General features: G+C 36.8%; 1 protein-coding gene across 4 annotated transcripts in view; it reads left to right on the top strand.

The window, feature by feature from the left end:
- The window catches only part of grid2 (glutamate receptor, ionotropic, delta 2), a 414,921-nt gene that overhangs the window by 314,623 nt on the left and 84,633 nt on the right, over positions 1 to 15,665 (top strand). For all 4 annotated transcript variants that reach the window (XR_014603005.1, XM_084086958.1, XM_084086959.1 and 1 more), the window contains exons 9-10: positions 2,829 to 2,930; positions 14,063 to 14,260. Coding sequence is in view for 3 of the 4 variants with exons in the window: in XM_084086958.1 (XP_083943084.1) it covers positions 2,829 to 2,930; positions 14,063 to 14,260 (300 nt within the window). In the remaining variant the exon portion in view is untranslated. The remainder of the gene's footprint in view (positions 1 to 2,828; positions 2,931 to 14,062; positions 14,261 to 15,665) is intronic.

The raw sequence follows: 15,665 nt of genomic DNA, 5'->3' as shown, positions 1-15,665 counted from the left end.
AGGAAATCCTTTATAAGGACAAAGACAATAAACATACGATTGTGACACAATATGGTTTATACGTGTTCTAGACATCGCGCGTATTTTTATATTTTTATACTCTTTATAAGAGGAAGAACATTTTGATTTCTCTGATCTACATATGTGCATTTCAAGACATTTGAAGGCCAAAAAATGGATAAGAAATAGCTTTAAAACCATGTCAGTGGGCAGTAGATTATTTGTCAATTCCTGCTCTCTCCTCCTCCTCAAACTTTGACTGGTAGTCTTTTCATTTTCGTCTGTGTCAGTGAAAAAAGTTAACATAGGGTCAACTGATATTAAGCCTATATGTTTTATTAATCATTTTCTTAGACAAGTTAATTTGCTGAAGGCTACGAACGTAAATAACTTTATTAAATTAATTCACAGTATGTACACATTCATTACTAAATGTATGCCTAATGTGATGAAAACGGCTTCCTTAATATTTATTTTCCCCTCACATTGACTGTTCCTAATTATTACATTAAGCTACATGACGTAAATTAGCTATATAGGCCTATTTTCAATTCAAATGGTAAAATTAGACAAACATTTATTAGGTTGCCTGATTATTTTGTCGGTCGTTTAAATTTCTATCCTTAAACAGCTGTCAAATATGAAATGCTTAGTTTAGCTACTTACATCTTATCTCACACTTTATGACTGTTTACTAAAGCTTCTGTGAGCATAAAGCCCGCCTACTTTGATTTGATTGGTCATCTAAAATATTTTGACATTAATGAGCAGAGACATACCAATAAGGAAGCTCAGATGAGAAGATCTTGGTGCTGTACAATATCCTTGCAGCACTAAAGTAGTGTTAATACTATATTAGGCAATTATTTCACAACATTTATTATATAGACCTCGGAAAAATACAGAGGTCCAGACCTCGGTGACCTCATAGCTGGCTACGGCCATGGCTGCACACTTAACCAGCTTTCAGGCGGCACCAACCAGACACATCAGAGATCTGTCACATGGAAGGAAAAATACGTTTTTGTTGCATCTGTTGAAATCAAATGGCTAGTTTTGTCAATGATTTATTTTTTAAGCAAGACGGTGAAACCCCTTTTTTTGAGACACCAAAGATTAATTTAGTATAACACAGATGAGTATTTAATTGCTCAAAAGTTGCTTTGTAAAAACTTAAGAATTATTTGAAATCTCTGTTATGTTTTGTATAATAATGAACTTCTTTGATGTTTGTTCTTTAGTCTCAGAACTTTCTTTCTCAAATTATTTAGGAGAAATTAAAACTGAAACAAATTAGAAATGCAAAACTATAAAAATGAATGTGGAATAGTATTGTACCATTTAAATGTTTTGGGTTGGTAAGATTTATTTTATGTTTTTTTTACGTCTTTCATGTTCACCAAGGCTGCATTTTTTTTAAATTAAAAATACAGTAAAAACAGTAATGTGAAATATTATAATTTAAAATAACTGTTTTCTATTTTTAAAAATTAAAATAATTTAAATTTATTTTGAATGGCAAAGCTGAATTTTCAGCAGTCATTACTCCAGACTTCAGTGTCACGTGATCCTTCAGAAATCATTCTAATATGCTGATTTGGTGCTCAAGTAACTTATTATCAATGGTCAGACTGGTTGTACTCCCTAAAATTTTTGTGGAAACTGTGATAAAAAAAAATATATATTTTTTTTTTCAGGATTTTTTTATTAATAGAATGGTGAAAAAACACCATTTACTTGAAATCTTTTTCTTTATATATATATATATATATATATATATATATATATATATATATATAATATTGTCTTTACTGTCACTTTTGATCAATTAAATTTGTTCTTGTTAAATAAGTGTTAATTTCTTTCCAAAACAAATAAAATATTACTGACCCCAGTAACCTCATGTTTTAGTTAAAGGGCACATAACACACACAGTTTCTGCCAACCTCATGTTAATCTTGAGTACCTATAGAGTAGTATTGCATCTTCATATCTCCGAAGAGTCTTAAGTTTTTAGTTAGTTAGAAAAACTAACACCCACTGTTCCCCTAATGCTGGGTTCTTTGGGAAGCTGAACAAGGTTATCTTTCCCTCACATCCAAAAACACACTTCTTTGGTGACATTGTTGATTTCGTGCTCTAAAAACAAAATGACAGCGCTGCTGACGGCTTCCGTAACCCGAACGAAGCACGTTGATGGGCGTGATGTTGCTCGCGCTCTTCCAGGAGAAGAATCATACAGGGCCATTCTCAAAAAATCTTTCCGAAACTTATACGAATCCTATTTGGCACAGAAATACATCCAACTAATTTTTTGAAACTTTGGCAAGGTTTAGCACGAGAATGCAACTCTTTAACAGTGTAAATAAGTCAGAATGCATGAAATAGCATTAGACATCCCCTTTAATATATAAATCTCTGACTTTTCATTGGAAACTTTATATTTACAGAACTTTGCACAGTTTGAGACATTGTTGAGATCTCATGCGAAATTCTAGAGGAGATACATGGGAGATAATGGGCCATTTTTCAGGAGAAGCATCTGGGGTGCAAGTCCATTGTCCAAGCAATGTCCATTCAATCTCCATTTAAAAGTATTGATCTGTAAGAGAAGCAACTGATATATTATCAAGTTCTCATTTATTATGTTTGTTTTTTATGAAGAGATGAAAGCGAAAAAGAAAAAGAAAGAAGAAAGAAACTCCCATGTGCTTGTGTTCTGAAATGAACTAATTTACGTTACTGAAAAAATCTATGGGCTCTTAGTGTAATCAATACATCTTTCTGTGCATGCCTTGAACTTACTGTGAACTTTCTGCATTTTTTAGCTCGCCACTTGGGACCCTATCCACGGATTGAACGGGACACTGACAGATCGAAAGCTTGAAAACAACATGCGTGGGGTCGTCCTGCGGGTGGTCACTGTACTGGTAGGTACTCTTACAGCATTACCAGTCAAGTCAAGGGCTTTAAATGTCATCTTACAACTACAACAGTCTTCATAACTACAAAGTTTTACAAGATGTCAGTGTTCTAATATTCACTGTTGCTCAGTGATGGTCTCTCCCTTTACCTCTAATGTAAATGACATCAAACTGACTTAATTAGGACTCCCCTCTGTTTGACTGGACCTCATAAGGATGAAGTAGGCTAACCCCAGAGTAATCCATATTCATTCCAGTGATCTCCAGAGGTCTGTTCACATCAAGTCACCGGTCTCTAAGTTCATTAAGAGTGACTTTTGGGGTGCGATGAACGTAGACCAGGATAGCTGGGTTATATTGAGATTTGAGTTTTGCTATCTTCCCTCCAGCGCCGATTTGAGTGAGTCCCTGGAGTTCTTTAAAGATTCAGAGGTTTAAATTCTTCATATCCCTGCTTTGAAGTCAGTAGGAGAAATAAGCGGTGATGCTGCTACTCTGCGTATCTCTCTCTCTCTCTCTCTCTCTCTCTCTCTCTCTTTTTTTCCTTTATTCTGTGATTTCTCGCCCTGACAGAATGCTCTGTGAATAACTTGCGTCCACAATCGCTAACAATGAGCAGTCGGCGGAGGCTGTCATGTAAATGAACTCCCCCTAGTGGCATATGAGTCAGGGGACTAGAACTGAATCCACGTGTGTTCATGTTGCCAAACACAGTTTAATTTGAGAGCTGAAAGATTGTGTGGTCCAGAAGGAATCTGCAGACTTCTGCAAATATGGTCTTATTGGTCAGTGACCGTATTATCAAATTAGATCAAATATTTAATAAACAAACACTTAGTGGCGCTTAGTGGAACCATGGAATTTTATAAATGATGAGCCATGCAATTATAAAGTCTTACCAGAATGGTTTATTGTTGTTTTTGAATTTGTTTTTGCCATGACAAGTTAACACGCTACTGTATAATATCCTGACAGTCTCTAAAAACACAAAGTATTTGCAACGCAGTTGCCTCTACAAAGTAGCTAATATAATACTAAAGTGTATTTATTATATGCTATTATTTCAGGTATAACAACCTTGCCTTGTCTTAAAGGGGACATATCATGAAAATCTGACTTTTTACGTGTTTAAGTGCTATAATCGGGTCCCTGGTGCATCTACCAACCCAGAAAACGTGAAAAGTGATAACCCAGTAACTTTGTTTTGGTAAGCCTTTCTCTGCAAGCATGTCTATAAATAAGCTGATCAGATTTCGCTCCCCTTCTGACGTAGATAATATTACCGCCCCTTAATCTGCACGTTTCCACCCACGGCGCCGCCATTTGGTTTCGCAAGCAACAACAGTGTAACCAATTCTAATGCGATGTCAAAAGTTCAAGCAAAGCATGCAAATGTTTGAGCACAGATTTGACCAAAAAAATGTCACTGCTGTCTTATAAATACCTCCAGGGTCCCTGCGGATCCTTAAAAAGTCTTAAAAGGTCTTAAACTAGATTTTTTTAATTTAAGGCCATAAAAAGTCTTAAAAAGTCTTATTTTTACTTATGAAAGGTCTTAAATCTTAGATGACACATTGACTTAGACTTATCTAAATGCTTTCGAAATTAATTCTAATTAGCGTAGGCCTACGTATTATTTTTTTAATTCTATCTTTGTGGATTTGCTTGTTCACGTGACAATTCGCGTCACTTACGGCAGCATATTAGCCTACGTCTGTCTCCTGCACGCGAGAGGAGAGAAGAAAACGAGTAAATGTCAGTTCAATTGCAAGTTCATTCTTTATGTGCTTAGGAGCGTGCAATATTGTCTATAAACTATGATGATATTGTAATCATTGTTTTAACTATGTACGACGCACTGCGAGTGCGAGCTGACATCGCGTTTGTCTCTGCTTGCTTTCACTGCGTGCGTGATGTGTCAGTGCAGTTATAGATGTCCCCAAATGAGTTTTTGTCTTATATTTATATCATATTATGTTGTTATATTAGAATATCACATGAGCAAGAGCGCCGTTTTCCTGTGCACAATTGTAAATGTGCTATTTATTTTATACAACAGTTAAATTAACAATAAAGCTAACATTGTGAGTTACGTTTTGGACACAATATTTGTTTTACTGAAATCCGCGTTTTGAACGAATCATTTTAACGATTCAATGAACAATCACTTGTTTTTCTGAATGAATCAGCCGTTTGAACAAATCGGTTGAATAAGTGACTCCAACAACTGGCTTATTAAGACAGTGACTTGCCGCCACCTACTGGTGGTTTTAGTTTCATATTTAAAGTATCCTTTAATTAAAATGTTAAAAAACTGTACAGTAAATCATTAAATCATTTTATAAATCATTTCATATTTAAATATTGAATAGCTTTATTTATGCAATTGTAAATGAAGTGTAAATATAGTAGGCTAATGCCAGTTTTGATGCCACTTCTGTGTCACCTCTGCACTGCAAGGATGGATTTTAATTTAATGATTTAATTTGACATTGGTACTGTGTTATTCTAATATAATTTAATTTGAATGTTAGATTTTTACATAAAAGGTGATGCATACCTCTAAATACGTTTAGAAACAATGTCCATATATAGGTGAAAATGCCCCTGGAAATCAATTTAAGGTGGCAAATATTGCCCTTTAATAAAATAATTAATTTCGGTCACTACTGTGAACTGACCACTGCATAGAATATAAAAAATATGAATATCTTTGTGAGTCTGCTGTGAACAACAGGCCTAAACCAGCCAGGGTACCAGTACAAAAACACAATCAGTAAAATATCATCTAATTATTATCAACAAAACTTTGAAAATATCGAGACATATTTTTGTCAATATTGCGCATCCCTAATGCACTGTATTAATTTTGATTTCTTCAGGTCTTAAAAAGGTCTTAAAAAGCCTTAAATTTGACTTTTGTTTTGAATTGTGCAGCTACCCTGACCTCAGGGAACTGTGTCAACTTGTGTAAAAGTTAAGCATGACGGTACATGCAAGTCGATGAGATGAATCAATGTAACTCCACAACAACTACATAAATGTATCCACTAACCATTTAGAAATGTCCAGGTGTTATCTAAAAGTTGCAACCTCTACCTGAGTCTCTCCGTAAGGCTACACTCCGAAATTTTTGAATAAGTGAGATTCACGATTTTGTGTGTTTAGTTATTGCTGGAATATCCGAAGCTCGTGTAAAGGGTCGGCCATCTTTTGGACGGAGGCGGGGAGCAGCAGTTCATTTGCATTTAAAGGGACACACACAAAAACAGTGTGTTTTTGCTCACACCCAAAAAGTGGCATATTTGACAAGCTATAAAAAATGATCTGGGGGTCATTTTGATCTGAATTTTCACAGACACATTCTGGGGACTCCATAGATTTATCTTACATCTTGTGAAGAGAATGTGTCAAGGTCTTTTTTTATCTTTGAAATATTTTATATAAATATCTTTATACACCGTGACAAGAGTATGCAGAGGTTCTCCTTGTGATATAATTTCTTGTTTTGCATGTTGCACCACATAAGTTTGATTAAGACATATGTTTTTCAGAATGTTTTCTAAGAAATAGTAATTGAAGATTTAGGGTTCTAGTCTATATGCTATCATGTCAATATTCGACTGTCTATTAAGAATTAAACAAAGTTTGTCTTTGCCTCGCTCAAAGACCTCTGGATAATAACATAACATAACAACTTTAATTTGCAGTTCACATGTGTTCCAGCCGAACATCGATTTACCTCTTTTCCATAGAGACTAACTGAAGCTGCAATGTCTTTGCATGCAAAATTGTAATTTCTAGTTCAAACATTGTATTAAGATCAGGATGAATTATTCCTCAAAAAATGTAGGAAAAGTGAAGTAAGAGTGCCAGGGTAGTTCCATAGAGCCTTGTGGTGTAGCATATGGTTAGGGAAGCAGGGAGCTTGGAACCATGGGATATGTTGTCATTTGTAAAGTAAACCTTCAGGTGGATGGGGAAGGCGCATGCTCCCTGTTGGTGGCTCCTTGCAACTTAAACTCCCCACTGCTCCCAGCTGCCCCAGTGGCAAGCGTGTCAGGATATGTGACGTGCCAGCTCCGACAGCCCTTCACCTGTCTGAGAAACGCTGGTGCTGTTCCAAACATAAAAACTGACTGAGAACACAAACACACAGCTGCTGTGAAACCTTGCAGTCTCAATGCACTATGACACATGTTTTTGATTCACTCACCGGTAGATCATAGCTGCATGCATGAGAGAATCTTCAGAACGTCTGTAGAAGATGGGCGAAGACTGAAGTCATATAGTATATTCATATAAATGAATAATCAAGTGATGTATATGTATGTGTGTGTGTGTGTATATATATACTGTATACATATACAGATATGTATATACATACATACTGTACATTACTTTATTATTAATTTATATGAATATACTATATACAGTACTGTGCAAAAATCTTTTTTTTACAGAAGTGCCTAAAACTTTTCACAGTACTGTAGCTTTGCAAGTAGGTTTCTTCAAGCGTCCTGGCGACTTTGACGCAGTTCTTCTGGATTTAGTCTGTCTCAGCCTTTTCTGTTTTTTAATGTAATCACAGATAGACTAGATGATGGTGAGATCAGATATCCGTGTGGAGCATATACCGGCTGTTGTCAGACTCCTTGTTTTATCATGCAGCGTGATAAAATCTCACTGCATTATTACAATTAATGTTTGGAAAATTAATGTTTGGAAATGTAAACTGATATTTCCCACTGACACACAGAAAATACTAACGTGCCTAAGACTTTTGCACAGTAGTGTGTATGTGTGTGTATATACAGTATATATATATATATATATATATATATATATATATATATATATACACACATATATAAGAAGTCTCTTATGCTCACCAAGGCTGCATTTATTTTAAGAAACATAAAGTAAAAACCATAATATTGTGAAATATTTGTATAGGTTTTTAATGTAGAGTTGAATAAAATAATAGATCGTCATATCATCGACCCAAATGCATGCCCACAGCAATAACACTTGAAGAACACAGGATGATGCTAATGTTAGCAACATTGTTGCATCACCTTTGCTCCATGTCTTCTATCGATTTACCAAGTAGAGATTGTCCACAAGATCAGTGTGAATTTGAACCACTGCGTGTGTAATTGGGTGGAAGGAATGGCTATATAATGAGGGAGGGAATCAATGCAACATGGGTTGAACACAAGTGTGGGGAGCCATACCCCTTCTAGGCCAGCTCAATAAGAGCAAGGCTTCATCTCAATGTAGATAAAAAACAATATTGGAGGAATCCTGTTAAAAGGGTCATTGTCGCTGTGCTTTTGCCCCTAGTCTAAGTGCTACAGATATTCTTCAGATCGTGCTGATGGCCGAGTGGTCCGGGATAATCTAGCAGGGTCTTGCACAAGCCCCTCAGAGGGAGGTCTGATAGATGGCACCTCGTGGCTATAGTGTGAGTTGGCATGCATATCCTCACTTCCTCTAATAGCTTATTGAGCGAGGGGGGTCTGGTGAGGATTAGAAAGCGCTGGTTTAATGTGAAGGCTGTATGCAGTCAATAACGCTCCTTCCATGATAAATCTGCCTGACATATTCCCAGAAACACTTCAGACATCAATAGGGATTTGTTTAAGAGAATATGAAAAATAAACAGCAGGCTATTATTTTCACTGGGCCGCTGGTGCCACACTACCGTGGTATTGGATTGCAATGGAATGGAAAGAGGAAGATGTTTGCTGCACCTAGACACGACCACAACGCAGCGCTGAATGTCAGCAGAGACTGTGTCTACTAGACGAACCCCTGTGAAGTCCTTGTCGACATGACAGTCACCGGCACAGGTCCTCAGCAGAGACCACAAGAACCAGACAGGTCCTCCGCACAAACCCTATGGCAAGCTTCGGCTCCATACCGGCGTGATGAATCATAATGACACCGTGTTCGTTAGTTGGCCAGAGGAGAACTGGCCCTCCGACTGAGCCTGGTTTCTCCCAAGGTTTTTTTCTCCATTCTGTCAGCTGATTGAGTTTGGGTTCCTTGCCACTGTCGCCTCTGGCTTGCTTAGTTGGGGACTCTTAATATTCAATAATATTATTGTTCTGACTGTACTGACACTGTTGTATGAGAACTGAACTGAGCTGGATGATGACATAATTTTTTGCAGAACTGCTGCTTTATTTTTTGAAATGAACTAATTTAATAATTGATCTTTACAACAGATCTGAACACTGAACTGACTTCAGATGAACAATAGATAAACAGTAATTTTTCCTGTTTATCATTGTAAAGCTGCTTTGAAACAATCTGTATTGTATAATGCGCTTTATAAATAAAGGTGGCTTGACTTGACTTTGCTGTTCTCAAATGGTTGGTCATCGGCCTTCAGCTAGCAGCTGTGTGTTGAATGCAGCCATTCAGGCCTGTGAAAGCTCCTTGCTAAGTTGAGCTCCTCCAACTCTCGACTTTGCAAGATTGTGCTCAGCTAGAGTTTAGAAATCTGTTGCAGTGCAAATAAACAAGGGAATCTAATTTGTTTCTTCATAAATGCATGTTTTATCAATACTCCCACGGCCACGGAATACGCAAAGAAGTTGGCGAGGCCTGGTTGAGCTGCATTAGAGAAGATGGAGAGCGTTGTCACTGTTTTTTCCACCCCAGAAAAAGTTTGTCCTAAGGCTGACGAACTTAGAGAAGTTAAATTTATTTGTAACACTTTTCCTGAAGATTGTAACCTCAACGTTTGTTACCGTTTGTTACGTCCGTAACATTACAGTATTGATGTAGTGTTTACTTTAGCTTTGTAAGCGCTTTTGTAAGACTGTTCACCGCCCCTTACAAAAATTATCCATGATTTTGTCATCGATAACATCGTATCTATATGAAAATTCCCCCAAAAAATACACCACTCCGAAACGTCCTGTGAAATCCGTGATTGCAGAGTCCCTGCTTGAAATCCGTTCAGCATGATCCTTTTGTTCGTTAACATTGTCAGAGTCTGAATCGGGCTCAAAATGGTTTGAAATTGACGCCATTGTTAATATTTACATCTGAGTAGAGCACGCAGTTATGAAGGGGCGTGAAATATCCTGAACACGCGCTAATCACAACACACTGGGCCAGCTAACCAATCACAGCACATTTTGGAATATTTCAGAAGGAGGGGCTTCATCAAAAACAGCGTGTTCAACCAGACTGGGAAGAGAGGAGCAGTAATAATGTAAAATATGTGAAAAAGAATGTGTTTTTTGAACAATCAAGCATTAAAACATATTCTAGTATACCCCCAAAACAAAAATCAAGACTTCGTAAAAGGGCATAATAGGGACCCCTTTAACAAAAAAGCTTCTGATTTGTGATTTCCAGTAAACTATGGATTCAACTACATTTAGACTTGATGATGTTAAAGGGAAAGGAAAGGCATGTTCACAGTGATATTTGAATCTGGGGTTGAAGAGGGAGAAGACTTCCCCCCTTTGTAATTTTTAGTGTTGAATTTTTTTATGTTACTTTTAAAGGTGGGGTATGTGATTTGCAAAACGGCCGTCAGATTTTGAAAATACACAACTCAAATGGTCCTACCTTCTTTCCTTTGACTCCACCCATTCAAAGAACATGGGGGGAGGGGGGTATGGTACGACCGTTTGATTGACGCACTTACTGTCCAATGATTCTAGGTGGTCTTGGAAATGATTGGCTGGAGTTTTTCGAGTCCTGCCCGTTCCACAGATGATTAAATTGCTTAATTTTCATTTCAGTGCTTCTAACTCAGTGGCTGTAAGGGGGTTAGGAATAGGATTTCAAGTGATTTTGAAAAAATGGCCAAAAAAGAGAATTACATACCCCACCTTTAAGAACCTAGTGTTGTGGTCCTCAAGATGGTCTTGAAGAGTCCTTCTTTTAGGAGCCTTCTGTTTTCAGAAAGTCCCTCAACATATATGTGACCCCTCCTGTGAAACCCCGGCTAAAGTCGCAGAATCGAATTATGAGTTAACGAGCGTCAAAGTAGTCATAGCCATAAAAATGACAAAAATAGGCCATGTGTGTTTATTGCTGTAAATGATAGATTATACCAATGGTTTTTCATTTATAACATGATAAATACTGAAATTAATGATTTTATTGACACTACGTTATACTTTTGCGGAAAAAAAGAAAAAAAAACGGACGTTGGCTTCCTAAACATTGATTTCATCTCTGGGTTTATTTCGCGCAACAACACTGCTGATTCTTATATCATTCGGTTCACGGACTTCTTTTCTGTGTCTTTTCTATTAGAAAGAGTAAAAACAGACTTTAATATCAATCTGCAAGCGGTAATCAGGTCAACACAATGAAAAAAAAAGAGATGTCAGCCGCGTTTAGATGTCTGTGGTGATTTTTTTCTTGTCATAGCCAATATTTTAAGAACTGCTTATTTGTTTTGTACCTCAGTATTCTGCCAATAATATTAAACTTATTTTAAGGACATTTTTGGCCTGCTACGTGTTATTTGCTGGATGGTAATGCGTTGTTTTGACATCTGACATGGCGACACCGAAGTATGAGCAGGAACGGAAAATAGCTGCTTGCTTAAACAGCTTGCTTGATATTAATCTCGGTGGAATTGCCCCAAATTATGATTTAACCGGTTTTGTGTGTGAGTAAATGATGACAGAATTGTAGTTTTTGGGTAAACTATCCCTTGAAATTTTATTTATTTATTTTTTACTCCGGATTTACTCAATGTTACACCGTGGACCAGTAAGAGAATGATAAATGTTATGTTATTTAATTGATATATTATTGACATTTTTTTCACTGATATTACATTTGACTAATAAAGTTATACAAATCATTCCATTGAATTGACATGGTAATTGTTGCTACGATCGAGCTCTTGTAGCACCCCAATTCGTTTCAATGTTTTTATGCTTTTAGCTTTTTGGACATGCACATCATAATAAATAGACCTGTTTTACAAAACTTTACGAATTTTTCCACTGATGTCTCATATATCACTAAAAAGGGGAGAATCTCATCTTAACTATGGATCAAATGTGCTGCAGTTTTAACAAATAACCTATTTTTAAATGGGAATTTCTCAAAAATATGATTTTCTGAGCCAGAATTTTAGCAAATCTTTGACATGGCCTTACTCAGTCAATATTAAAGATATCAAGGTTATATTTTCACAGGATGTTCTTTACATTGTGTAGGATGATTTTATGTAGAAAACATTGAATCACAAAAAAAAAGACTTTAGCTGGGTTTTCACAGGCAGGGTCACATATACTCTACCATAAAAACTGGTCATTCTACCCCACCACAAAACGATTTGTTACACCTCCTTCTCCTCTGTACGAGTCAGTTCAACTGACAGGGTTACATATATCTCTGCCGTGCTTCTAATTGTGGGAACTACTGTAGCTTGTCCTTGAGAATTTTTTCACAATTCGATGCAACAGCTGTCAGCATCACTGACGACATTTCCACTGCTCACATAGAGTCCCTCTCTAAACTTCCTCCTTATAAAAATCTGTATTTTCTCTGTGTGACCTTCAGGAACTCTCCAGAGCCAGTTTGGCAGTGTATGACAATGTTTGTAGACCTTTTATGAAGCACCAGTAGGCCCCAAGCTCAGACTAAATCCAAATCGCATCATATCCACCTCCACAATAGTCTGCCAAGCTGGTTTTGGAGATCCTTGGAGACGTTCATCTTTCTCAGTGGAGAACGACTAATCAATTCAAATGGCGGTCGGTCTCGCTGCTTCAGAAGAATGGTTTCTTCAGCCATAGGCAGAGCTAATGCTTGTATGATGAGTGAAAATCCGGGTATATATTTTTAATTTAAAATCCTTCTTGTAAAGACTTGATTTCTTTGATGTGAGCACAGTAAAACCTTAAATCCCTAATTGAGCATTAGGGATCTTATGAGTCTGTCAGAACGCACTATGAATATTGTATGACTGACAAGCACCATCAAGTTAAGGAATGTTTGATAAATGTGAATCTTAATTTAGCACTGAGAGAGAATGGTTTGTTCAGACCCCATATTGAATATGACTTTTTATTATTATTGTTGTTTCAGAGCATATTGCCTACATTTTCATTCCAAGAAATTCAGAACTGATTTGAAATGTTTGAAGGGAACTATGCAAATCGCTGGAGAAACTTTCATTACTCGTAGTATGATTACATTGTGACGAAATGCTAATAAATTACCAGGTCTCAATTGGGGAAGTGCTGTTAAGGCCGATCTTGTCCTGGTGTGACAGCGATACATGATCAGCTTACAGTAGACTAAATTCAGAATGTACCTATAATTTGCTTTGAAAATAGCAACATTTGCACTTTGAAATGAATCAGAGAATTATTATAAATAGAAAAATATAAATCTATCTAAAAATCTATATCTTGACATAAGGTTTTCTATTTTATTTCATGCTTAATGTTGCTGTTGTTTTTATTTTATTTTAAATCATTTTCATTTAATTTTAGTCTATAGTATAGGACCAAACTAAAATAAAGACCTGCTGTGTGATATTCACTATATCCTTTCCCTGGGTCACTTTCAGTTCTTCTCTGGCTGAAGTTTAAACCTGTAGCCTTTGTGAGGCCAGTCCAGATCCTCAAACAAATAAGCACCTCTTAGCATCGCCTGTATTTTCTGTAAAGATTCACTCAACTATCCTAAAACCAAAGCTATACATATTTACTTTCCTCACATTACTCTTGATTGGATTTGACATGGCACTAATTCCTGCCTGACTTTTTTTTTTCTTCTCTGAATTATGCCATAGCTCATAAGGGGAGGCTAAAGCCAAGTGACATTGCCTCCTGCTGAAAATAAAATCAAATTATGAGCATTAGCTAAGCCGCTGTAGGAGCTTATGCGTCTGCTTCAGGTAAACACGTGTCAGCTCCAGAAATGGATCTGCCACCCTCAGAATCATGAACGTCAAGCTGTGACTCTAAAACCGGTGCCCTCACTTACCTCAATGTCCGTAGGCATTACCATTGGACTATTTGTGTGTGTGTGTGCGTTTTAATCCATCCTCTGCAACTCTTTTTGTTGCTTTTAGCTAGATGATTTAGTCCCTTTATAACCTGAAATAATAATTTTTGTGCTATTGCTCATTCCAGGAAGAACCATTTGTGATGGTCTCAGAAAATGTGCTTGGGAAACCTAAGAAGTACCAGGGGTTCTCAATCGACGTGCTGGACGCTCTCGCCAACTACCTTGGTTTCAAATATGAGATCTACGTGGCCCCTGATCACAAATATGGCAGCCAGCAGGCTGATGGGTCCTGGAATGGTCTTATTGGAGAACTGGTTTCTAAGGTAAGATGTTTATCTAGATTGTGCAAAATCTGTCTGTCTGTCTACTACTTGTCTATGACTGACTTTTTTTTAATTTAATTATAAATGCTGCCCAACTCTGCCCTTAAATGTGTATATACATTACATGGCCAAAACTATGTCGACACCCCTTATAATAACAAATTTGGCTATTTTAGCTGTATCCATAATCAACCAGTGCAAAAAATGTAGCATATACCATTAAAATCTCATTAGACAAACGTACTTTTTAGTAGATTGAAAACGATCTCCACGTATTATATATACGAAAGACAGTATTTCAAGTGTTAATACATTTAAAGCTCAAAGGACCACTTCAAACCCTTTTAATGATGCAGAATTATTTTAGCGCGGTCAGCACTGCCTTTGATATGACTAACATAATACAGTCTGGCTGAATGCCGCAGATTTATGTGCTTTCCTTTGGCTTTCTCAAACTATCTTGGGCTTTTCATTTTCCCTGGTATTCCCAAACAGTCTGCACTGCTTTGATAAAGAAGAGCACAGATTTCTTACATGTGAATGAGGGGAAAAACCTCATACTGAAATGTTGTCCGCTGGCAGATAAACAAAAGGCAAATCTCACAGCAGTAAGAGGTCAGATACACATTTTCAGGGCCATTACTCCAAACATCCCGCTGCTTTCCATTCCACAGCTTTTTCAGGTCTGCGACACACCTCCATCCCTACTGCTTCCTGTGCTGAGAATATTCCTCACCACTGTTCTGTCAGGGAAACGGAAACATGAGCCACAGTGTACTGCCGCTTATCTTCATTTCCAGAGAGATGGACCAAAACACAAGGAAAATATTAAGGAGCTCTAATCCCATTGTAACGGTCTCTGTTGACACATTGTTTTCCAGCAACTTCACATCTGTGTGCTTTCATGATAGAGTTTTTTGATTTTTCGTTTGCTTTTTGTGTTCTAATCATGTAAAAAAGGCTGTTATGACATGACACTACAGGACAGGGCATTACAGAGGAAACAACCGTCACTTTACAAAATTGTTCAAAAGTTTGGGGTCAGTAAGATTTTTTTTTCTTCTTTTTTTGTTGAAGTAAAAAAGAACTTTCTAATAATTAATAATATTCTGGAAGAATGAGTTAAATTGATTACTGAAGTGACAGTGAAAACTTGACATTGTTACAAAAACATTCTATTTCAAATAAATTCTAGGGATTGGCATGAGTTCTCCAGTACTAGAGTGTTAGTGTAAGAGGATAGAATATAGTTTGTACAGTATAAAAATCATTACGCCTATGGAGACTTCCCATAAACAACAAATGCCAATATGTGTGTGTGTGTGTGTGGACATACAGTATATATATAAATAAATGAACAATTTTCAAAAAATTAAAAAAAAAAAAGAGCTTTGCCATCACATCA

The sequence above is a fragment of the Abramis brama genome (assembly GCF_963993115.1).
Source record: "Abramis brama genome assembly, chromosome: 16".
Taxonomy (NCBI): Eukaryota; Metazoa; Chordata; class Actinopteri; order Cypriniformes; family Leuciscidae; genus Abramis; species Abramis brama.
The sequence above is the reverse complement of the archived record's forward strand: the minus strand, read 5'-3'. Positions and strand labels throughout refer to the sequence as shown.